General features: G+C 48.5%; 1 protein-coding gene across 3 annotated transcripts in view; it reads right to left on the reverse strand.

The window, feature by feature from the left end:
• Positions 1-24,404, reverse strand: part of FGF13 (fibroblast growth factor 13) — a 159,197-nt gene that overhangs the window by 60,001 nt on the left and 74,792 nt on the right. For 2 of the 3 annotated variants that reach the window (XM_072929004.1, XM_030272371.4), the window contains one exon: positions 12,349-12,516. The exons of the other annotated variant lie outside the window; for it this stretch is intronic. In XM_072929004.1, coding sequence (XP_072785105.1) covers positions 12,349-12,514 — 166 coding nt within the window. In that variant the 5' untranslated portion in view covers positions 12,515-12,516. The remainder of the gene's footprint in view (positions 1-12,348; positions 12,517-24,404) is intronic. 3 annotated transcript variants of the gene reach the window in all.

The raw sequence follows: 24,404 nt of genomic DNA on the forward strand, positions 1-24,404 counted from the left end.
ACAGCTGTCACCAGCTTCTAGGCATCCAGCTAAAAGGAGGCATTTGTTTTCAAATTGCACATTACGGCTTGGAAGGGATGAAATGATCATCTTCATCATCAAATACTTCAAAATGTGTAATACGCTAACGTCTGGGAGCCACAGTTGGGTTTCCCAGGAGCTCACACTGAATCTGCACTGGATGTTCTATCTCTGTTTCCCAGGAGCTCACACTGAATCTGCACTGGATGTTCTCTCTGGGTTTCCCAGGAGCTCACACGGACACTGGATGTTCTCTCTGGGTTTCCCAGGAGCTCACACGGACACTGGATGTTCTCTCTGGGTTTCCCAGGAGCTCACACTGACACTGGATGTTCTCTCTGGATTTCCCAGGAGCTCACACTGACACTGGATGTTCTCTCTGGGTTTCCCAGGAGCTCACACTGACACTGGATGTTCTCTCTGGGTTTCCCAGGAGCTCACACTGACACTGGATGTTCTCTCTGGGTTTCCCAGGAGCTCACACTGAATTTGCACTGGATGTTCTCTGGGTTTCCCAGGAGCTCACACTGACACTGGATGTTCTCTCTGGGTTTCCCAGGAGCTCACACTGAATCTGCACTGGATGTTCTCTCTGGGTTTCCCAGGAGCTCACACTGACACTGGATGTTCTCTCTGGGTTTCCCGGGAGCTCACACTGAATCTGCACTGGATGTCCTGCCTGGGGCTGTTCTGTCTCCCCTACCCCAGCCCTGGATTGGATTGCCAGCCTTGCCATGGATCTCCAGACCCAACCAAGGATGTTTTGCTGCTCAGCCAACAGTTCCTACCTCAGGGGAACTGCAGGGCAGCGTCTGAAGCCTGCCATGGTTTGTATCTGCCAGCCTGAAGCTGCCCACAGTAACTGCCTTTGACAGCCAAAATAACTTGTTCTCCGTCACAATGTCCGTGACAGTCAAGGGAAAACTCAGAGCTGAGTTTACAAATGAGCTGTGGCACAGTAACAAGTTCTCATCAGCTGATAGATCCAAGGTTTCTAGAAAACAAGGAGCATTGCAGTGAATTGTTTCCTTTGAATTTAAATCAATTGGATGCCATCCTTTTACCTAAAAATTCCTCTGCTCCAATAACATTTATACAAGAATATATGATGCATATTTACCATTATTTTCTTGGTTCAGCTTTTCTTCTCACAGCACTTCCCACAGGTCACAGATTTAACTCCAGGAGAGCAAAGGGGATGTCCTGGCACTGGTGGGATAATTCAGCAAAACAACAGCTTAGAGACGTGTGAGAAGTTGAATATCACCTGAAGGGCTCCACCTGCATTTGGTGCGATGGCTCTCAGCTGGCTGCTAACAGCAGAAGTACAGAATTTCAAACACTGAACAGCACAGCTGGTCTGAGCTCTCCCCTCAGCCCTGACCTGCACTGCACCCAGCACCTCAGCACCAGAACCGTACCCAAATAATCACAACTTTCATTTTCAAGCACAACCTTTTTCTACCTGCATGGGAAAACAGGTATAGCATCCAACAGCCATGTACCAGGGAATTTTCTGCAAGGTTTATTTCTATTAAGAATAACAGGAAAATAAAGGAATTACTACACCAGGTAGAAATGGAAGCCCACTTACCCTAAATACTAAAAAGAAAAGTATATGTATTTTTCACTCGGTACCTCCTTTTCGCTGCCAACTCTATTTGATACTATGAGAGTGGTTTAAATACCAAAACATCTGAATGTGAATCCCTGCCAAAAGCTAGCTGCAATTAATCTACAACTAGATATTTTGATCACTGGCACTTCCATGGAGACACAGACAGCAGAAGCCCAAGTACATCTCCAGCTATCCCCACGTGAACTTCAGTTTCTAGAAGACCTGGTTCAAATTCACTATATTTAACTGTGTGTTTACAGAAAAAAATTAACTTTGCATAAAATTTTGGGAAACCAACACCCAGCCTCATATTGAAGAGTCTTAAAACACAGTGCCAGAGTTGGAGTCTGAGAGGAGCTGAATTACCAACTCCATCATCATTTTTGATCTCAGACCCATTCATTTGCCAGCACCAGGAGCACAGAGGAGCACATTTAGGAGCACATTTAGGAGCACATTTAGGAGCACAGAGCCTCAGGCAGCCCCCAGAGTGACCCCTGAGCATCCCCAGAGCCTGCTCAGCACCACTGCTGCAGGCAGGAAGGATCCTGGGGCCCAAAGCAGGAACCATGTCAGGATTTTCTCCTCAGCTCAGCTGAGACCCAGCTGTGTTCTTACAAGAGATGCTGAATCAAAACCCTCCTCAGGACATCTGGCTCGACTTTGCTGCATGGTCTGCATCAGCAAGCAGCTAGAGAGTTTCCTTATTGAAAAGGCTACATATGAAAAGTGCCAGAAAGGTACCTCTGAGTCATGTTGATAAATCCTGGCTTAGCAGCTGTCAGGGGAAGCTGGCAGATTAGCCAGAGGGGCTCCCTGGGCAGGCAGCACTCCCGGGCTGATCATGTTCACTAACATGCAGCTGCAAGGAATGATCACATCAGAGGCAGGCAGCACCCTGGCTGCCCACAGCACGGGGCACCAGCCTGCCCAGCAGGCTGCAAGGGTCACACAGGGCTCAGGAGCAGCAGGGGCAGGCTCCAAGGGTCCCAGAGGCAGAGAAGCCCCGAGCAGCAGCCTGGAGGGGCCAGGAGCACCAAAGGCAGTGCACACAGAACACAGCCCGAGCCTGGCTCCTGCAGAGCCCTCCCCGAGCCCCAGGCTGGGCTGGCACCTCTGGGCTCTGCTGCTGCTGCCACCCAGGGCACCCCAGCACATCCTCCCAGTGCAGGAGCTTTGGCTCCCACACCAAGCACGCAGCAAATCCCAGTTCTCCCCACACTGCTGCTGTCCTCCTGCACCCCAGGGTCAGGCTGGCATCCCCAGAATGGCTCTTGAGCTGTACACTATCCATGTGCAGCTTTCCCTGGGCTGTATCCCTGTCACACACAGCTCATGGTCTTGCATGCAAAAGGACTGAGGCCAGATGTAAAATATGCAGATAAAATCTTTAAAGCAGTACACAAATTCACAGCGGGTCGTGCCAAAACCCTCTGATGTATAGCAAGCCTAATCTTCCTGAATAATTGTTTTCCTTCCTATCCCACACTGCTGTATTTTTCTCTATTTTAATTTATTTTAATAAAACATACGTTTGTTTGGAAACAACATATATTATTGAGCTGTTTCTGGTTTAGAAAACAGAATCATTAACATGATATAGCACACAAGTGTATCTCTAGTTCGTGTTATTTTCTGCTTTGTCAGTTTGACTCAGTCTGTTCTAAATTGCACAAGCTATTTTAATGCCTTTTTTGCAATTCAAATCTGCATTCTGTAAGTATAACTGAAAAGATAACAGTTCATTTTCAGTCTTGCACTCAAATCTGTTGAAGGAGGCTTTAGCTGAATGTTCTGTTATTTAAAATCTCTTTCTGATTGTATTAATTTTAAAACAAATTTGTTTTAAGAAGCTAGTCAATGAAAAAGGTGAGGCTTGATTTGGAGCTGTTTCATGGGTCACTCTGTGCCCAGGCAGGTTGCAGAGGAGATGGGGCTGCAGAGCAGAGACTGTGCCCTGGGGCTGGCTGAGTGCCCCTGCCCCGCCGAGCCAGGGCACCGAGACTGCTCCAGGGCAGAACTGAAAACCATCCTTGGCAAGGCTCCCCCGGCTCTCTCCTCCCTTGGCCACATCAGACTCTGGAGAGGAGTCCAGCTGGGCTTTGGAAAAGCCTCTTTTCACTCCAGGCCATCCCACAGAGCTGCAGGAAGGTGCAAAGCACCGAGGAGAATAAAACCAGCTCCCTCTCTGCCCATGTTCCTGTTCCCTTGGCTGGAGCCTGGGATCAGCTCGTGAATCACAGAGCATTTTGTACTAATTTGAAGCGATAACTGGAGAAGAAATTTGTAATTTCTTATTTCTTTATTATTTCTAATTTCTTTATTATTACCCAACTGCCTTGGGTAATAATAATTTTCCTGACTCTGCACAACGCAGCGTTAGAAAATGACTCCATGCAGGGCCAGGGGAGAGCTGGAGTGGGAACAGGGAAGGGAAGGGAAGGGAAGGGAAGGGAAGGGAAGGGAAGGGAAGGGAAGGGAAGGGAAGGGAAGGGAAGGGAAGGGAAGGGAAGGGAAGGGAAGGGAAGGGAAGGGAAGGGAAGGGAAGGGAAGGGAAGGGAAGGGAAGGGAAGGGAAGGGAAGGGAAGGGAAGGGAAGGGAAGGGAAGGGAAGGGAAGGGAAGGGAAGGGAAGGGAAGGGAAGGGAAGGGAAGGGCAGCAGTGCCATCAGTAGTGCCGGTCACTCTGTGATTATCTACTGAGATTGTTGGATTTTTGGGAGGGAATGAAACAGATTTTATTAAATGAGACAACACTATCCCATAGACAGATATTGCCATAATCCAGTTCTGAGAGCTCTGCTATTTCTTTCTGCCACAAGTAACCACAGACTGATCCTCACCTGAGTCTGCAAACAGAACCAAATGCTGTCAGGAGAGGGGACACAGGGGGAGGAGGTAGTGGAAAAAGGGGCATTTGTTGCATCCCTTAGGAATGAAATGGGCAATGATGTCTAGGGGAAGCAGCGTCTTTCAGTGAGTAAAAAATGCTTCTTCCTGCAAACCACGCCTGGCCTCTTGTCCACTGGGGTTACAACAGCATGAATATAATGCTGTAAATGTTTTGATACACCTGAATCAGACGAAGTCATCATAGCGAGACATTTGAAAACAAGAGGAAAAATAAAGCAGCTGAAGATTAGAGGAGAGGGGGCAGAAGAGTTTTTCCCCAAGCAAGAATCCCCCAGGTTCTCTGCAGCAGGAGTGCCCCTGCCTCTCTCTGCGCCTGTGGCTCACTCACACTGCTATGTGTTTTTCCTGCTGTGTGTTTTTCCTGCTGCAGGGGCTGTCCCAGGAGAGCTCTGCTCCACAGCCAGGGCTTCCCTGACGCCTCCCCAGGGATCTCTTTGGAGATCTCTGGCAGCTTCCTCAGCTCTGCTCCGAGTTACTTCACAGCTAAAATTTCCACCTGGTATCAGTGGAAAAAAATCCGCTTGTCTGTGCCAGTGGGCTCCAAAGCCACCAATTCCTGCTTCTCTGCAATAGGGATTTGGGGTTTCTGTGGAGATTTCTGAACCCAAGGGCCATTTCTGCCCATGACAGGTGCCTTTCCCCTGGAGCCTGTTTTTGCTCTCCATCCCCAGCACGTGGGGAGCTCTGACCACGGGCTTGGAGCCCTCTGCTCTGCCCTTCAGCAGCAGCTCCACAACCATTTCCCCTCCTCTCTTTGCTGCTGAATGGGCCATTTTCCCCCAGTAACTTCTTGGCTTTTTCCCCTGACTCAGCCTGCTTCAGCATCTGAGTAATCATTTACTATGGAGTTCTTTACTCCTAAGCTTATTATCTTCCATTTATCTGCACTGAGCTCTGCTGCCCTGTTACAACCCAGGTACTCAAAATTAATCCCCATCATGTATCAGATTAAATTGTTTCTCATTATCTGCTTGACTCCCAATTCAGTACCATTTGTAAAACCTACTTTTCCATACTATTAATCAAGACTTTTTTGGTGACAAAAGCCACTGCCTTGCAATCTGAATAATCTAAAGCAGTTCAAGTAATATTTCTCCTGCCAGCCAAACTAGAATGTTTCCATATTTCTCTTTTCTCTTCCTTCTGAAGTCCCTCTCTGTAATCAGCCATTTGCAACATTTGCCCAGACCGGAAGAGTGAGCACAGGTTTTTATTCTGGCACGAGAGCTGAATTTGAGCAGCCAGAGTAGAGGAGTGAGAACTAAGAGAGCTGCACCCACAGCCTCTGCAGGAGGGGCTGTTGTGTGGTGTGGAAATGTCGAGTGTGGAAGACAGCTTAACTAAAGGCTTCTTGTGCAGGACATTGTGCCTGTTCTTAAGTTTTCCCTTCCCAAGTCAACCTGCAGGAATTACTTAGCACGCTTGAAAAATGTGGCAGACAGCTTCAGACCAGGAATATCCAAGATGCCTGGAAAGGATTTCTCCTTCTTTCCTTGTTTTCTTTGCAGGGTTCAACACTGTGGCACTGAAGAGGAAGCACAGAGTGTGCTCGGCACACTCTGCAGCTCAGAACCTCTGCAGGTTCATGTGCCTTGTAATCTCTGGGGTTTGCCTACATCTTTGTAATCTCTGGGGTTTGCCTACATCTTTGTAATCTGTCTTTCAGAGAAAAAAAGATCAGTCTGTGTTTTCAAACACATGGCAGAAAGAATCAAGCACCAGGAGCAATGCCCAGCAAACACCTGCCAATCCTTCCTGAGCACCACTGCTAGGCAGTACTCCTTTCTGCCCTGCAGGACAGGGGCTGTCTTAAAAGAAGATATGCAAATATTTTGCACTGTCCTACAAAAGCCGGGGCTTTTTAAGCATGTAAGCAAAATCAAAGACGTTGTGCACAGCAGGGAAATCCTGTAGCTAGACACCAATGGGCAAAAAACCTGAATATGAAACAGTCTGAGCAATGACTTCTCCCTGAGCACTCAGCTACTACTGAGAAAGCATCCAATAACTTTATGTAAGTGTTCCATGAAGATTCTGGCTGTTTGCAATCTTGGTGCTCACAGAGGTCTGGGTAAAACTTCTTCAGTTCCTTTAGCTTTCAGGTCAGAGCATTTGAGAGAGAACAAGAAGCAGAGACCAATGTACTGCCACTAAGAGTGAAGTGCTTATGCAGTGAGGAAGGCTCAGTGACAGTAATGCACATGACTGACTGTGCCCACTGCAGACCTGAAGGGGAATGCACTGTTGAGAAAGTTCCTCAGCTTTGTTCAGAAAGCATCCCCAGCCCGGACAGAGCAGGATCCAGAGCAAGGAGAGTGAGGGAAACACACCTTGAGGGAGCTCAGGAGAGCAGAGTGAGCTCCAGGTGAGACTGAGCTCCTCCTCTTGTCCGGGTGACCCAGGGCAGGAGAAGCCTGCCCAAATCTGGAGAACTTTGCTGCTCATTTTTGTGCTCTCAGGGCAGCAACTGCTGAAGGCCACGACTGCTGGTGGGATGAAGAGCAGAAACCCCTGAGTTAGGTGGGGGCTGAGCTAACCCTGGAGCTGGAAACCATAGCCAATTACCTACCTGAGCTAATTACCCTGAGTGAGCAATTCCAGTGCACAGGCTGGGGCAGGGGTCTCTGCTGCCCCGTGCACATCACCTGGGAGCTCCTGTACCCGATTCCTTGGGCAGGGATCAATGCTCCAGGAGAGCTGGGAGTTTGGCTCCTCCTGTTACAGACTCAGCCTGAGCCAGAACACCGTGGAAGGTCTGGCAGGGCCCAAGCCAAAGGCACTCAGTGCTGGAATGCTGCAGACACCACCACTGGTGCAGCTCTGGGCAATAGCTCTGATGGGCTGTGCAGCTGAGTGAGGGACAAAGAAAAACCTTCATTACTAATAAGGAACTACGTCTCCTCATTTAAAATGAGGGCAGGTTGAAGAACGAAGCCTGATGCTTTCTCAGGACAGTCATGGGATGGAAAAGCAGCAAGACAAAGGCCTTCCTCCATGCCAGGAACACTCTTTGAAGATCTCCGAGTCCTTTAAAGATGAGATGAGAAAAGAATATCAGGGTGACTCATTTGGTCTAAACGTCCTACTTCAGCTATGCTAAGTGCCAAATACTGTCTCCATAGTGAGTTAAATGGCAGGAGCGGACAGCAGGTCTTTGCTTTCACCTGCTCTGCAATGAGGAGACAGGAGGAACGGCCCTTCTGATATGCTCAGCACCACAGGGCTGTCCCTGCAGGAGCTCCAGGATGCTCCAGGTGTCAGCAGCACTGGGGGCTGTGAATCCAGGCTCAGGGAGCCAAGCACGCTGCTGGACCTGCTCACTGGTGTCCCAGTGCCATTGTCCTGCTCGCCATGTCCTGCCCATTGTCCTGCTCCATGTGGCTCATCTCTGTCATTCCTCCCTGGAACACCGAGCATTCTCAGTTCTGAGCAACATGTAAAGTTCAAAAACCTCTCACAATTCTCTGATTTCAAACACAGCTCTCCTCCCCCTTCTTTCCTTTTCTGCTCTAAAACGCAGAAATACACATGCATTAACATAATGAAATGAGTGAGCAGGGCTAATAGGGCTGATTTAGTCTAGAAGAAAAGGATATAATTAGAGTGCCAAGGGACAGTGCTCTCAGGGGCACTGAAGGGACAGGCTGGTTACAGCACAGAGGCTCCACATTTCTGCTGCTGACACAAGAGCCCGTGCAGAGCAGGTGGGAGAGGCAGCCTCCACACCGTGTGCTTCCTCATCCTCCTCTGCCTCACCCCAGGACTGGGCATGAAGATAACAAGCCATTGTCAAGGGCAACCACAGAGCTGCTTGTTTCACATTAGCATCCTTAACATTTTCTATCTAATCAGATTTCCTGTTGGCTGAGGAAAGCTGCCTTTCCTCGTTACCAGCTGCTACCCCAGATTTCCCTCTCCCCATCCCCAATACGTATGTTGCCATGCTTGTCTGCTTCTCTGAGTAAAAAGGTTATGTATGCCTGGAGGGAGACTAAATGTTACAAAAAAAAAAAAAAATAGAAAAAGGCAAAAAAAATCCCACACGAAAACAGAACTATGGGCGAGTGTCCAAGACTCTCGACTGTGTGACTGTGACTAACCAATGGGTGTTTTTAAAAAACATTTCTCCAATTTTATTCCCTTCCCTAGATGTAATAATACAACTCAAATTAGTTTTCCAGGAGCTGACTCCTTTTTATGTAACCATGTTTTATACAGATAGAAGCAGCAGCTTATGTTTAAACTATTTAAGAGAACAAATAGCTGCAAAATGTACTTCAGATGGCCCTTCTCCTGCTAGCAGTGTATTCCTGGCTTGAGGGAAGCTATAAAAACACTCTGTATTTTGCTGCTGCGTGGATGCAATTGTAAACAATGCCCAATGCCCACAGGAGCAGGATGCAGGTAAGGGTATCAGCTCTGCTTGTTTTAGACCCAGGGCATTGCAAACTGTGAGTGACAGCGAGAACAAAGCTGGCAGGATGCAGAACACAGCAGCAGCTCAGCTCCCACCACAGCTCTGGGGTTCCCAGAGCAGCAGGGAGGGCAGCACCCCCTGAGCTGCAGCCCAGGCTGGCAGCATCCCCCAGCTGCAAACATCTGCAAACTCCCACATCTGGGCAGGTCCCATCGTTGGGACCTCACTGTTCTCCTTCCTCCACCCCTGCCTGCAGCTGCTGGGCCAAGGACCTTCTCTGTGTCCTCCAGGCTGCTGCCAAAGGAGCTGCCCTGGGCCTGCTCTCCTGAGGTGCAATAAAGAGAGTGTGGTGAATAGAGACAATGCTGCAAGCAGGCAAGGAGGTGTGGGGAAAAGAACAGGAAACCAAGGCAGGTTAATTTAGGAAATGTGGATATCATTTTCTCATTCCCACCTTTGCTTTTAGAAACAGGCCCAAGAGATGAGCACTGTTGGACCACCAGGTCAGACACCAGCGTGACATGGCATGTAAGTCTCTCAGCAAATAGCAGAACACTCCCCAAACACCCCTACCAAAAGCCTGGAAAATCCTTTACCTGGTGTCATCCCACCTGCCCAGGGAGTCTGAATCCTGAAGTGGTAACTGAGGCTCCCCAAGCACCACCCCTGTGTGGAAGTGGTTAAAAGGTGCAGAGAAATCCATCATCTAAACAAGAGAGTTGCAAAGTTAGGAACACACAGGCTTTACTCTGTGCTCCCATGCCATTATTCAGCAGATTAAAAAGGTGCATTTTTGTACTCTCTGCAGAGTCTTCAAGCCTGCAATTTTCCACAAAGCTTCCATTATGACATTTTACTTGGAGAACTTTGCTAACAGCTTCCTAGCTGTCATACTTTCCAGTACCTTCAAAAATGTGAAATTTATCTCACAGTAACAAGTTTAAACATTCCTTTTCCTTTATCCTAACAGCACAGCTGAGCTGCTAACTGCTGGGCTCACACTGGAAGGGATTTCTGCTAGGATTTGTTTCAGCCACTCCGTTGACTTCGATGGACTGTGGCAGGGTGTGCATGGAAAGCACAGTTCAGATCACCTCACAACCAACATTTTTCAAGCTTCATGCCAACAAACCACTGAGGATGGCACACATCAGTCTTTCAGTGAGTCCAATACCACTTTCCAAGCAATTCACAGATTCTGAAGGCAAAGATAAATGCAGCCCAGGCAACCTGAGCTACAACAGAGGCTAAAAGGATTCCTGATCAGATGTTCTCCCTCCTGTGCTAGAGACAACATCTTCCAGAGGAGCACACATAGAAATCACACCAACAAAAATTGTCACCCCCTGAATTCCACCCCCTCAGGGGGTCACAGGACAAGCCAACGTGGCCACGGCTTCTTGTGCCTGCCTGGGAATGTGACACTCCTGGGGGAGAGGAGGAGGGACACGCGGGGAAGGACATTCACCCTTGTGCACAGCAGCAGAAGTGGCCACCTTCCTCTCAGAGCCAGACGTTTTCCCTGGGGAGGAACAGCAGTGCCACGTGCCATGGAGCAGGGGTAGCACAGCTGCTGCTGGAGGCACTGCAGATTCATGGAGAACCCAAGGAGAACAGCTCCTGGCTCCCAGGAACACCACGGCCACGCTGGTGCTTCGCTCAGAGCCCGCACTGTGCCAGCCCTTGGTTCAGACTGCCCCACGCTGAACCAAGCTGTGTCCCTGTCGGCTCTGGGGAGGAAGGGCCAGCACTGCTCTGCTCTCCGTGGACAGCCACTGGTGTGAGCTGGTGCTTTATTCACTGAAATGCTCAGCCCAGCCCGGAGCAGCCTTCTGCAGGGATCCAGTGCCCAGTGCAGGTCCTGAAAGGAGCCCAAGCTTCTGCTGGGGTTCCACACAGAACGCGGAGGAGTCGCACGCAGCATCAGGGATGGAAGGTAGGGCCCGGCTTCCTCTCGTGCCTCGTGGCTGTGGAACCTTCCTGCTCACCAAGAGCCCCGTGCTCAGCACCTGCAGAGCCTCAGCTGCCGTCGTCCTCCCAGAGGAGCCTGTCAGGAACACTTCTGGGCTCCGAATTTACTCATGGACAGCACAAACCCTGACAGAGGCAAGGAATCCATGACGTCTGCTAAGCCAGAAGAGTGCTGTGGGATCCACCTGTGCTTCATCTTTACTGAGCCATGGAATCACACCTTCTATCGAGTCAGCCCCAGAACTGAGAGGACAACTGGGCTTTCTTCAAACCCCAAATTTAACATTCAGTTACATCATCACTGAAACCAGAAACCTCTCCCCAAGCCTTAAACCAGAATGTGTGTCAGAGTTAATATTTCTGGTGAGATGATAAATGCTATTTTAATAAAATACTTTTATTTTAAAAGACATGAATCTCCCAGAGGTGCTACAAAGAACATTCATGCAAAATTTGGAGAATGTAACAGAAGAAAGCAATTGACTGAAATATTTTGGGCTAATAGTGACAGCTCAGGAACTGATGCCCATCATTAAAGAGAGAATAATGCAAGTGATTTGTAATAAGAACTCCAACCTGCTCACTCTGCTGTTCCTGCAGACTCGATTGTGGCAAAATCCAGCCCTGAATATTTCATCTTAAAACACTTCTACCAGCAACAGCATTATTTGTCTTGGCAGATACTGGAGCTTATGCAAAAATACAAGGCTTACCACGTGGAATATGAAGCAGTAGTGCAAAACACATATGGAACAATAAGAGAAAGTATTAAAAAATAAGATTTATAATAGCTTCATTTTATGCACACTAGACAAATGAGATATACCTCATTGGCAATTTCATATCAGTAAGCGCAGCGTGAGGAGAGACCATACCTTTGCTTCATCTGAAAAGGAAAACAATCTACTTTTTGTTTTTTCTGCTGTGCATGCATTTCATTTCCCAAAATGCAACCAGGCGTGCACGACACACAGAGTTCATCCTGCTGCACCCCAGAGCAGCTGCCACGAGCATTCTCTAGCGCGATGCAGAAGCCTGATGGAGGTGAGGTGCTGGGACAAGCCGGGCCCGAGCCTGCCAGCCAGACCTGGGGCAGAGGGCAGCTCGGAGTTCCTGCAAAAACCGCCTGCCAGTCGTGCCCTCTGAGCAGCAAGCAGCTTTGGCAGGCAGAGAAGGCGGTGTGTAATGGTGAGAGCTGAAACAAACGGTTTCTCTGAGGAAAAGCAGCGCCACTGGTGTCCCAGAACACCCGTGGGGGCTCAGGCTGCAGTGTCCTGGGGAGCACCAGACACTGAGGGCAAGCAGGGGACACGGCTCCCGCCCCACGCAGGCTGGGGACACACGGCACACCCGGGACACACACGCAGAAAGGAACCAAACAAACAGAACATGGACCCAAGCGCCACAAACCTTCCGGCTCTGTGTTCTCTTTGAGGTGCACTTGCTTCAGTGGGCAGCAGAAGATTTCGTGACACTTAGCACGAAAAGGGGACTCTTTTTTCTTTAATTCCGCAGATTGGATGGAATCTTGCCGTAACATAATGTACTCCTGAGTGCCAGGGGGAGCGTCATCCATAACTGTGGTCACCACATAACAAAATGAACTCCGGTTAGAGCCCGAGGAAAGCAACCCCGAGAATCAAATCAGCTACATAACATCAGGGAGGGAAAGGACAGAGGGGAAGGAAAATAAACTTTAGAGTGCAAATATATTAGTCATGATGGTAGAAGGGTGGGAAAAAACATTTACTTTTATAAACAATGCTTCCCATAAAGCTCAACACTCCATCCCGTTTCATGCAGCTTTGATGAACACAGAACAACACCCTGCTCTGAGAAGCAGCACAGCTCCCTGCTGTACCTGCTTTATTCCCCCCAGCACCTCTATCCATCCTGCATGCAGGTCAGGGGAAAAGCAAACCAAAGGTGCTCCTAGGGCCTGGCCACGCTGCCCTGACCTCAGGGAGCAATCCCTCCCCCTGCAGCCACCCCCAGAGCACCAAGGACATCTTCTATCGGGATACAGAATCACAGCCCGTTCCTCAGAGAGGGCTCCTCCAGTGCCTCCACCATTCCACTGCACACAAGTGTAGATGTACAGAGAGAAAGCCATGAATCCTTCTGATGGCTTTCTTGTAAAACAGCAAGTAGTTTTTAAAGTTGATCTTATAAATCAATACTGCCATTAATAACATAGAGGATACGCAGTCTGAAATGTTTCTGAATGGGGTCAGACTATTAAATGGCAAAAAGATAAAATATATAGCACAAAGAAAGTTCCAGCTACCTCAACGTATTACATTACCAGAATGAATTGAAACACTTTTCCACTATCTAAAAAATGAAACCTTAATAACAGAGATAGTGAGATTCCTCAGCTCACAGCTTTAGGCACAGATCATCTCACATGAACAAAAATTAGCTGCTTTTTCACAAGACAGCCTCCAACCACCAACTGTTATTTATAGTGTAACAGAGATATAAAACCGTACCCAAAACCAAACTTGGATTCCCCAACCCTATGTGAAAAAAACAAAAAATTAAAAAAAAAAATCCAAGCATTTCAGTAATGAGAGAAGTAACTACTGACAGGCTAGTCTAAAACATGCACCAGCATGCACTAGCTAAGTTTATTTGGTTCTCAAACTGTTGGCCATAAATTCACACTGGTGCTCTACACTCCCACCTTCCCATGAATAAAACAGGACAGACTATGAATGTCATGGGCACAGGGCATTAATATACTGCCAAAGAATTTGTATAGTCTCAGGTGAAACTGATAAATAACTACTACATAGCTTTAGTGATAAATAACTACTACATAGCTTTAAGAAAATGAATCCTTTTTGCTTCCCCTACAAATTGACGGAGACCAAACAGCAACTGCAAAGAATTTGCTTAGCAGTGAATATAAAATAACTGCAGTAACGATTATGTTTCCTAATCAAAACATTCAGCTTGCTAAATATCACCCTGTAGCATATTCTTTAGCTCAAATAAAATAATAATAATTACATTAATAAAAACTTGCTGTCAACAAGGCAGTAGGGGAAAAATGTCTTCTTCCTGTAAGCTTTACTGAGAGAAAGCGATCTTTAGGATGGCTGCTGGCACCAGGATGTTTTTCCAGATAAATTCAAACATGTTTACTTTATATAAACACACCAGCTAAACCGTCTGCTGGTTTGTGTCTTTCTTTTATGTCCAACTGCATTTCAGTCCCATCCAGAATTGCCAGAAACCATAACATCAACCCTGTCCATAGGCCTTGGCTTGGGTTCCAACTGAATAATCTTTGATGTAATTCAGAGTTTAATAAAGCTGTAAGGAAATATCTTTCCCCCTGGTTTTACATAGAGAGGCTTCTGCTCTGCTAGCTATGGGCTATAGCAACCATAGGGTAAATAAAATCCAGGCAAAACAAATCCTCCTGCTCCTGTTGGACCATTGTTTTTGTACTTATGACACAATTTAAACAAAAAACTATACTTCCATGGATCCATTCACTCCTTAAATGAACCTTTCAGGTCATTACCTGAAACAGGAACTTTCCTCAGCTCCCTAACTTTTCTCTGTCTGCTCAGTTTTACATGTTGTGAGCCCCAGGACGCTTACACTTGCAATAAATTCACTTTTCTGGCGTTTTGGAGGGACTGAAGTTGTGTCTCTACCCACGAGGTGTTCAAGCCACAGAGAGCATTGGAGCACCTCTGAAATCCTGCACCACAAGGTGAAGGGAATCCCTTCTTTGGCACAGGGCAGGAGAAACCCATTCCCCCAGTGTGATTTTCTGGAATAATGGGAGCAGCAGCCAATGCCCCCCCAGGGTCACCTCTCCAGTGTCACTGTCACCCCCCCAGTGTCACTGTCACCCCCCCAGTGTCACTGTCACCTCTCCAGTGTCACTGTCACCCCCCCAGTGTCACTGTCACCCCCCCAGTGTCACTGTCACCTCTCCAGTGTCACTGTCACCCCCCCAGTGTCACTTCCCCAGTGTCACCCCCCTGTCACCTCCAGGACACAGAGCAGCGATGCTCCCTGAGCACCTCCCTCAGCACACAAAGGAAATAAAGGTCACAAACGAGATCCCCCAGGCCCTGGGGCTGTTCATAGTTATGCAGGAATTATTCTGTTTTTCCTTTTAGGAGAAAACATTAGGTTATCGAGTTGCTTTCAGCTCCTTACAGGAACAAGTCTAAAAAAAAACTTCTCTAAAATAACTTGCTTCAAGTGAGTGCCTGTAGGACAGGCAGGGGAGGAAAGTGGGGTACTTTGCTGTAGTAACATTTCCCTAGTTGAGACAGCTGATGGAAATCTCTCAGGTCTACAAGCAGTAAAAATTCTCTTTCCTTCTTTTAATCCCTGCTTGGTTTCCCCCTTAGTTTCTCCCAGTTGAAGGTGTGATTTTTTTTGTCAGCCACCTGCACAAAATAATAAACTCAGGGCACAACAATACTTAAAAGTTAATTGAAAAAAATTCTATTCTGGGGCTGTAAAACACTCAGAACCTCTTAAGGACAACACAGTCCATCCAAACCATTTCACATTAAGCTTTGCCAAAATCCTGATGAAGTATTCTTACCAAACAGCCCTGGCACTTCTGCATCACCCAGAAATCTTATTTTCAGCTTGCAGCTGTGTGCTCCCAACTTTGAAGTCTGGTTGACTCTGACTTGCAGCTTTCACAATGAAGACAGATATTACAGGAAGCACAAGCAGCCAATTCTCTAATTTTTATTCACAGCAAGCCATTTCTGGAGTCCCTCATTTTGCACCACTGTTCCTCCCCAGTACACCCCCAAACCCAGGCACCACACCAGCTTATTTCAAACTGAAAAAACAAACCAGCAAAAATACCTTGTGAAAGACACAAATTTCTTTAGATGACTTTCCAGAATTAAAAGCAGGCTGAGAATGAGCTCTCATTGCATCTGGAAGCTGCTGCTGGACGGGGTCTGTGGCAGGGAGGGCTGCCAGGGACAGCCCAGCTCCTTCACTCTCCCAGAACAGCGCCTGCTCCTTTTTATTCTCTTTTTGTTCTCAAACCAGTTCTGTGAATTCCTCTACGACAACTCTTTCCTGTGCTTCTTTCTGACTGATGTTAAAGGAGAGCTTCATGGCATCATGAATGGAGCAGGATTTTGAGATGGGCAGTAGCTGTCTCCAGGAACTCAGACACTTGGGGAAGCAAACCCCTTGCTCATACTTGAACTAGTGACTTCCCAAAGTGCTGATCTCAATTAGACTGCAGCCACTTACCAGAACTGGAGGCTCAGGGACTGAACAGGGTATGGCTGTGAGTGCCCTTCTGTGTCTGGTGGGAAAGGGAGAGTAACCCCTACTCATGGCACAATGTCACAGGAACATTTAAAATTCATACTGATGTCTAAGGAATGCTTCCTGCAGTGAGGGCAAGGTCCCAGCTGCTGCTGTGGCTGCTGCTGTGGCTGCTGTGTGAGGCAGACACAAACACTTCCACAGGCAGCTGCAGCCTGCACCTCCCCACTTCCCCATGGCACACAGATCCCGTGTGTGCCTGTGGCCCCAGCAGCACCCCAACAGCCCAAACTGAGCATAGCCTGCAGCACAGGCACCCCTGCAGGCTCCTGCCAGCTCCTGAGCCTGCCTGGGCTCAGAGCTGCACTGGGCAGGCAGGGCTGGCACCTCCTGCACCCGAGCTGAGAGGGACAGAGTCCTGCTCCAGCTCACCAAGGCCAAGAAACAGCCCCAGTTTACTAAGGAACAGCCCCAGTTTACTAAGGAACAGCCCCAGTTACTAGGGAACAGCCCCAAGTTACTAAGGAACAGCCCCATTTAGTAAGGAACAGCCCCAGTTATGAAGGAACAGCCCCATGGTGCAGACCCAGCACCTTTCCCTTCCCAGCCATCAGGAGCTGTGGCTTTGCTGTGCCACATGTGCCCACTCTCATTTGGGCTCCACTGCTCAGCTCACTGCTTTACTGTGCTTGCCCCTGAATGAAGGAATGAAGGAATGAATGAAGAAATGAATGAAGGAATGAAGGAATGAATGAAGGAATGAATGAAGGAATGAAGAAGGAACGAAGGAACAAAGGAATGAATGAAGAAATGAATGAATGAATGAATGAACATTTCTTCTCAGCCTGTTGTGAGTGCTTTCCTGCTTTTCCCATCTGCTAAAACAAATGCAGGCTGGCTGCTTTCCAAACAGGTGGGCTGGGGCATGCAGCACAGCAGAGACAGTAACTCACAGGGTGCTACTCCTTTTTGTGGAGTGTGAGTTTGGGAAGCACCAGGCACTGGGTGCACTGGGAGCACACCAGTGTGGAACTGGGGACACTGCGTGGCACCAGGAGCTGGCTCAAGGGAGGGCACTGGACAGCAGGACCTGCTTGGCCAGATGCAGAAGATAAACACCAAATTGCAGAGCCACCCAGGATTTGGCCCCTAGGATGAAGCTGTGGCTGCCACAGCAGCTGCTGGGGCAGACATTTCTCCTTCTGCTCCAACAACGAGGACAGGAGCACCATGGAACACAGGAGGAGATGGACAGCAGCTCCAAATGGAAATAGGAGCCTCACCCACCCCTGTCTACCACAAAACCCACTCTGACCAGCTCATGGTAAATTTAAAAATCACTGTGACAATCTGTGTCACAACAGTGAACTGATGTTCTTCACTGACAAAGTCTGGGAGAAGAAGCAAGGAATTCACTGTTTCTAAGGGAACATCCCTAAGTGTGGTGAAAATCAGGCATGCAGAGAAGGTGCCAGGAGACCTGCTAGAAAGGTCTGCGATGAGTGGGAAGCTAGCAGATTTTGAGAGCTTTGGACAGCTTTAGTTTGTTGCTTATGAAGTATTAGAATACTCTTGTGTATCATAACTTTAATGAGAATTTAATTATTAATGTAGCCCTATCTGGAGCTAGGAGAATAATTTCAAATTATAAGGGAAGTAGAGAGAGGTGCCTTTTTTATTCCTATTTATAGAGCATTATTGTCAACAGCTAGGCTACAAAGAGACAAACTTCCCTAGTGCTGGGAAGAATAAAAAATCAAACCAACAAAAACACAAAGAAAGAACTGAAAAAAAAATAGAATCTTCTAGGAAGAGCAAAACAAGGAAAAGTAGGCTGAAAATGGCAACAAAATCATCAAAGAATAGACTGCATCCCTCCTGGAAGTCTGTAAGTCTGAGTGCTGCCTCTGGGGAGCAGGAGATGAGCTCCAGCCTGGAAGTCTGCTCAGAAACTGGCACTGAAAGCTGCAGCTCTTGGGCATTTCTCTCAAAGAAGCAGACAAGAACAGAAGCACCATTCATAAAAGGACAGGTGACACCTCCCAGTTATTTGCCCCATTTACTGAGGATTAACAAAAGGAAGGATGCAAGAAATCGGGTGTTTTAAAATTCACACTCATTACAGGACATGGAGGAATATGGGGGACATGGGGGACTGGGGGACATGGGAGATCAGAGGACTGGGGGGATCAGGGGACGTGGGGGATCAGGGGACATGCGGGAACATGGGGGACATGGGGGGATCAGGGGACATGGGGGAACATGGGGGACACAGGGGACTGGGGGACATGGAGGAATATGGGGGACATGGGGGATCAGGGGACATGGGAGATCAGAGGACCGGGGGGATCAGGGGGACATTGGGGACCAGGGCCACCGGAGAGCTGGCACGGGGGCAGCTCAGAGCACCTGACAGTGCTGGCTGTGGGCACGGAGATGGCTCAGGTGCTCACACCTGGACTGCACGGCGCTGGCACTCTGCAGCCCAGTCCAAGAGGGATTTCAAAGCTACGGGTTTGCAGAAAAGAGTTAAAAGCCAGGACTGTGCTCAGTCAAACCATGAATAGCTCAGCTGGGTGACCCTGGCCCAGCAGATCACTGGTCTGCTCAAGGAGCCCAGCCAAGACCAGCGTGTTGGGCAGCCACTCCTGACTGGCATGTTGTCACCGAGGGGAAGGACACGGTGACAAGGTCACGGTACAGAAATGAAATGCAGATCCTTTACAAAGCAGCACACAGTTCCACACAACTTGGCATGAAATTCAGCTGTTTGTACAGGTGACCTCCATGCCTGGGTGGCTGCCACCCTCTGAGCCTCACAGCTACCACCCACTGCCAGCCATGGGAGACACCTGGAGCCTGCTCCAGGAGCTCCTTCTGCTACTCAAACCTGCACACAAACACTCCAGAGGCTAGACACCATTTGGAATTAGCTTCTCCAGAAATCAAGAGGCAAAACGATCAAATGAGGTTGTTCTGTTAGAGCAGAAATAACAGTGGAGCTCATTGTCTTTGTGTATTTTTATACTACATTGCATAATATGCTCGCATTGATGTTCAGCACCGTAAATGACATAAAAAACAACCCAAGGCAGCAAGCACAGCAGAGCTCTAAGAAAAAAATCATCACATTTCACATTCCAGTGCATGAAGCAAATGCTGCAGTCCTCTAGCTTACAACAGTCTTTCAAAGTTAGCAAAGACAAATGTGTCTTGGAAAAAAGACATGGTTTCAACATGGAGCCATAAATTAGCTTCTGCTTTTGAGGAGGCAGCGAGTGGCCTTTATTCCACTACAAGACAAAGCCACTCTGCTCAAACTAAGGACATTGCATGCTGCATATTCTAGTTGGGTAGCTGCCTTGGGATACCACACTCGCTCTTGTACTGCTTTGAAATCATCCATAGCAAAGTCCCTATTTTCTGTCATTACCGTACTCACACCTACTGGGACTCTACACATCCCCAAAGAAATTAAACCATTTATTCTCAAAGTTGATTGAAAAACTTTAAAACATTGGAAGGACGCTGCTGCTGTGGATTCACACCAACTCCAGTTAAACAAAAAAAATATCAAGAAAAGCTTCAGAGCAATTTGCAGCAGCTGAATATTTGGCCCCAACAACTGTCGAAACAAGTGCTGGAGTGCCCAGGGCCCATGAACGCTCGCTCCTGAGCCCTGCACTGCTGTGGACAGCTCCAGGCTGCAGTCCGTGCTCTCAGCACCACTTGCACCATTCCCCACCACCAGTGCCAGAGTCCTTCCATTGCCCCTGCACGCCACAGAAGCACTCACACTATTTCTAATCCTAGCTCCCACAGCCCCACTTGTACCTGAAGTGCCTGCAGGAAAGCTACAAATGAATTTGTAACAGCTTCTCAAAGAACTCATTTAGGGAATGAGGTCCTTGCAGGTTGCAAACAAACCCACCTTTTCTCTTGCCTTTAAATGTACTAATCCATAACTTCCATTCTACCCATGCACTCTGCTCCTGAACTGAAATTCGAAAGAGCATTTAACAAAATGTTATTAGAATTTTAGTCTGTCTTTTTCTGTTAATTTCCCAGCAGATACACAAGTGACAGAGTTGTGTGCCCGCTACTGCATGCACCTGCCTGCCTGCAGGTCTGGAGAAGGGACGAGGGCTGCAGAGGCCAGGTGCCCATCCCACCCCAGCAGGTCCTACCTGTGTCTGATCTCAGCCGGGATCAGCTGTGGCCAGCCCCTGAGGCACGCTCTGGGAGGAAGGAGCAGCTCTGAGCTCTGCTTGTCCTGAGCTGCCAGGCAGATGTGGATGGAGCTGTCCCGCCTGCCCGTGGCTCTCCAGGCTGCTCACCACAGCGAGCAGAGATGACTCACTGTCACTCTGGCACATCAAACGCTCCTGGCCGTGCTCTGGCTGCACTGGCTGCTGGAACTGTGTCCAGCTGGGGCTGACCCGGGCTGGGCTCACCCTGTGCCTGCCAGGTCAGCCTGCTCCTGCCTGGGGCTCACGGGCCCTGCCCAGCTGAATTTTCCTCTCCCATCAGGTAAGACAACAGAGGGGAGCTTCCCCTGGCCATACCTGACATGCCAGTGCTGAAGCTTCTCTCCAGGAACGCTTTGCATATCTCACATTAATAGACTCTGACTAACAGCTTTAGCTTCACATCATGTCTAGACAAAGTGCCCCGCTGTGGGCAGTGGCCTGGAAGGGCACTTGAACAGCTGTGGGTGAACACAACATAAACTGCGCTGCTGACAGGTTGTGTGCATGCTGTACCTCACCTAGTCATTCTCCAGGAGCTGAGAATAATGGGAATTTCAGCCAAAGCTCAGGCTGGCCAGAAAACCAGGAATAACCGAGGTTGTCCCCAGCCTGGACATCAGGGAGAATTTCTTCCCTGGAAGGAGCTGCCCAGGCTGGTGGTGGAGTCACTGTCCTTGGAGGTGCTCAAGAAGCAACTGGGCAAGACACTCAGTGACCTGGGCTACCCAACAGGCTGGTGATGGGCCAAGGCTGCTGGGACTCCGTGATCCTGGAGGTCTTTTCCAACACTAATTATTCCATCACTGTGTGAGAAGCTGTGGCTGCTCTGGAGCCCTGGGAGTGCCCAAGGCCAGGCTGGACAGCAGTAACCTGGGCTGGGGGAAGCTGTCCCTGCCCTGGCAGGGTTATGAGGTGACCTTTAAGGTTTCCTTCAACCCAAACTACTCTGATTTTATGTGCATCACTCAATACCCAGAAAAAATGAAACACTCAGAAGACTGAGGGGAAGTAATAAAAGTTCCACGGAAGATTTTGATGGCAAAAATGTGAACAGGCTATCTGCAGAGCCCAGGTGTGCTCAGCAGTGTCCACCTACACCCTGACTGCACCCTGACAGCACAGCTGCCCCCAAAGCTGACCAAAACTCCTTCACACCACAGGATCCCTGCAGAAAAGTGACAGCACAAAAGCAGCACAGCTGCAAAGCCACAGTAAACTGTGCAGAGAATAGGTGGTAAAGTATTTACAGCCCACCAGAGAGTCCCCACCAGTTCTCAGCAGCCAGCAGAGTTTGCCTGCCCTGGGTGTTACTGTGAGCTGAATGCTGCACCTCGATGCAAAACTGCAGCACTGCTCCCTCCCCTGAGAGGAGCTGCCTGAACTGAGAGTATTTCACTCCCTTTCAGTGCCTTTCGTTGTGCTCCAACACGCTGTGCTGCCATCACAGCTTGAAATATTTACTTGACATTATCTTGCATCTGGCAAATGTATTCTGATGCTCCCCAGCAAGTCCCATGCAGGATTAAGTTCTCCACTGGTCTTTGCACAGTAACAGATCCCATTTGATTCCACCACTGTAATTCTCTCCAAATCAGGCCTGCAAAGCCCAACAAGTTTTCAACAATTCTGTTAAGACAGATGAGATTTGCAGGCACCAGACTAATTTCTAAGCTCCTACAGCAGTTAGGACTTCTCCTGCCTCCACTGGGCTTCTTCATTTTCTGTGCTGCTCAGATCCAAACAAAGACTGCCTGGCACTCTCTCAGTGCTGCCAACCCATATGCACCTTCTCTAATTTATTCTCCTATTGCTAATTAACTATTTCATATTGCAAAGTCCCATTTTTCAGATAAGGTGCTGTTGTCACAATAGCCCTGTAAGTGAATTATTATAACTATAATGCATTCATAAATTACACATTAAAGACTTAAAATACATATTTTTTTTTTTTACAGCTACTGCAATCCAGTTGGACTACATGTAACAGAAATTGTGCACCCATGAAATTAAACTGAGTAAAAAAATTAGTTTTCAAAGGCTTAGTTCTCTGAAAAAGTTATTGCCTCTAATTCTTTTTGGTCAAATGTTATTTTCTTTCTGAAGCTAAATTAGAATACTAAAATAAATAAAAATGACAGCCTCTGGGTAGGGAACTGAAGTAATGAACAGCAACCGAACTCCACTGCAGGCCAGGCAATGCTGGGGTGGGAAGGAGGGAGCAGAAAACAAACACACCAATATTTCCTAATGAACCTGGGGCAGAATAACAGCACACAGCTTCAGTGAAGCACCCAGAGTGAACTTCTGCCTGGATTTCTCCATGGGCACTGCCAGGCTGTTTGCCATGGCCTGCAGTGACCTGTGCCACGGGCATGGCCCTGCTCTGCTCTGTGCCCTGGCACGGGTGTTACCTGGCACAGGTGTGCCCTGGCACAGGTGTGCCCTCCCGTGCAGGTAACACACAGCCAAGGGCCCCTCCTGCTGCAAACTGCCCCCACCCCCTGGCTGTGTGAGCAACGGGGACAAACCAACCCAAACCCACCCAAACCAACCCAAAGCAACCCAAACCAACCCAAGCAAAGCAAAGCAAAACAAAGCAAACCAAGCAAAGCAAAGCAAAACAAAGCAAACCAATGCAAAGGAAAGCAAAGCAAAGCAAACCAACCCAAAGCAAAGCAAGCCAAAGCAAACTGACCCAAAGCAAAGCAAAGCAAAGCTGCCCCATGGCAGGTCCTGGCTGGCTCGGCACAGCCCCAGCAGAGCAGCAGGGTGCAGCCTGATCTCAGCCCCGTGCAAGCACCCCCATCTCTCACAAAAGGAGCAGCTGACCAGCACAAAGGGCTGCACAACCTCCCTCTCCCAGGGAGTCAACACAGAAGCTCCAGCACAAAGTCAGGGGAACATTCTGAGTATTTCTGTCACCTTGCTGTGCCCCTGAGGCTCACGCTGCAGGCAGGCTGCTGTGCCCACAGTCCTACAGCACTGCACAAAACTGCACCACAAAACTGCAATTTTCCCACTTGTTTCCCATGAAGACACTCAGCCAACAACAAAACGGGGAGTGGGAGTTGCCCAAGAACAATTCTGTCGGTTTCTAGAGAAGTAAAAACCCAAAAGAACGCTTTTTCTCTCAAGCTGCAATAACCAGGCAAGCCCACGGTTTTTGGGCAGCCCAAGGCTGCTGCCAGTGAAAGAGCAGCAAAATGCAAACGCAGCTCTCCTGAGCGGCTGAGAAGGGCAGAGGAGCTGCTCACCCAGCACACCAGCTCCCACCTGAGCGCAGAGCCCATCCCTGCTGGCCAGCCACCCCCTGCCCCAGGGCACACCGGGGCTGCCCCAGCACCGACTGCAGGACATGCAGCTTCCTTCACCCCTACACCTGCCCAATTCTGGGTTTGGGGTTGGCTCACTCTTCCTCACAGGGCTATTAAGCCTGGGCAGATAAGGCTTTTGCAGGCTATCTGAGGCTGCTGCCAGCTCACAGCATTTTATTGTGGCTGCTGCTGGCATGTGGAGAGCTTAGACGAAAACAAGCAAACGCTGGGTAAAAACTATTCCAGAAAAAGCTGAATATTTATGGTTTGTACACAGAAACCTGACTGGCAAGTGAATGCTTCAGGTAGAGATAAAAGGAGTGACAGAAGAGTAACTTTTATCTGTGCAGTCTACATTTAATGACTGCATGAACATTTGCAGATGATTAGGGCCAACCTAAGTGCTTTGTTGTTCCTTTGTTCCCGTTCTGAAGGATTCGGACTTTATTATTTTTCTGCTTTTTTTTTTTTTTCCACCCATAGCTGCAACTAAATATAATTTTTGGCTTTTACAGACCTATTTCCATTTATAGAATGCAGCTGACAGGCTGGGGATGATGTTTCCTAGCTGAGGCATCTGCCTCCTTGACAGAGGGAGAGATAATCACGTTGGGTGAAGCAGGCT

The sequence above is a fragment of the Taeniopygia guttata genome, chromosome 4A, assembly GCF_048771995.1.
Source record: "Taeniopygia guttata chromosome 4A, bTaeGut7.mat, whole genome shotgun sequence".
Taxonomy (NCBI): domain Eukaryota; kingdom Metazoa; phylum Chordata; class Aves; order Passeriformes; family Estrildidae; genus Taeniopygia; species Taeniopygia guttata.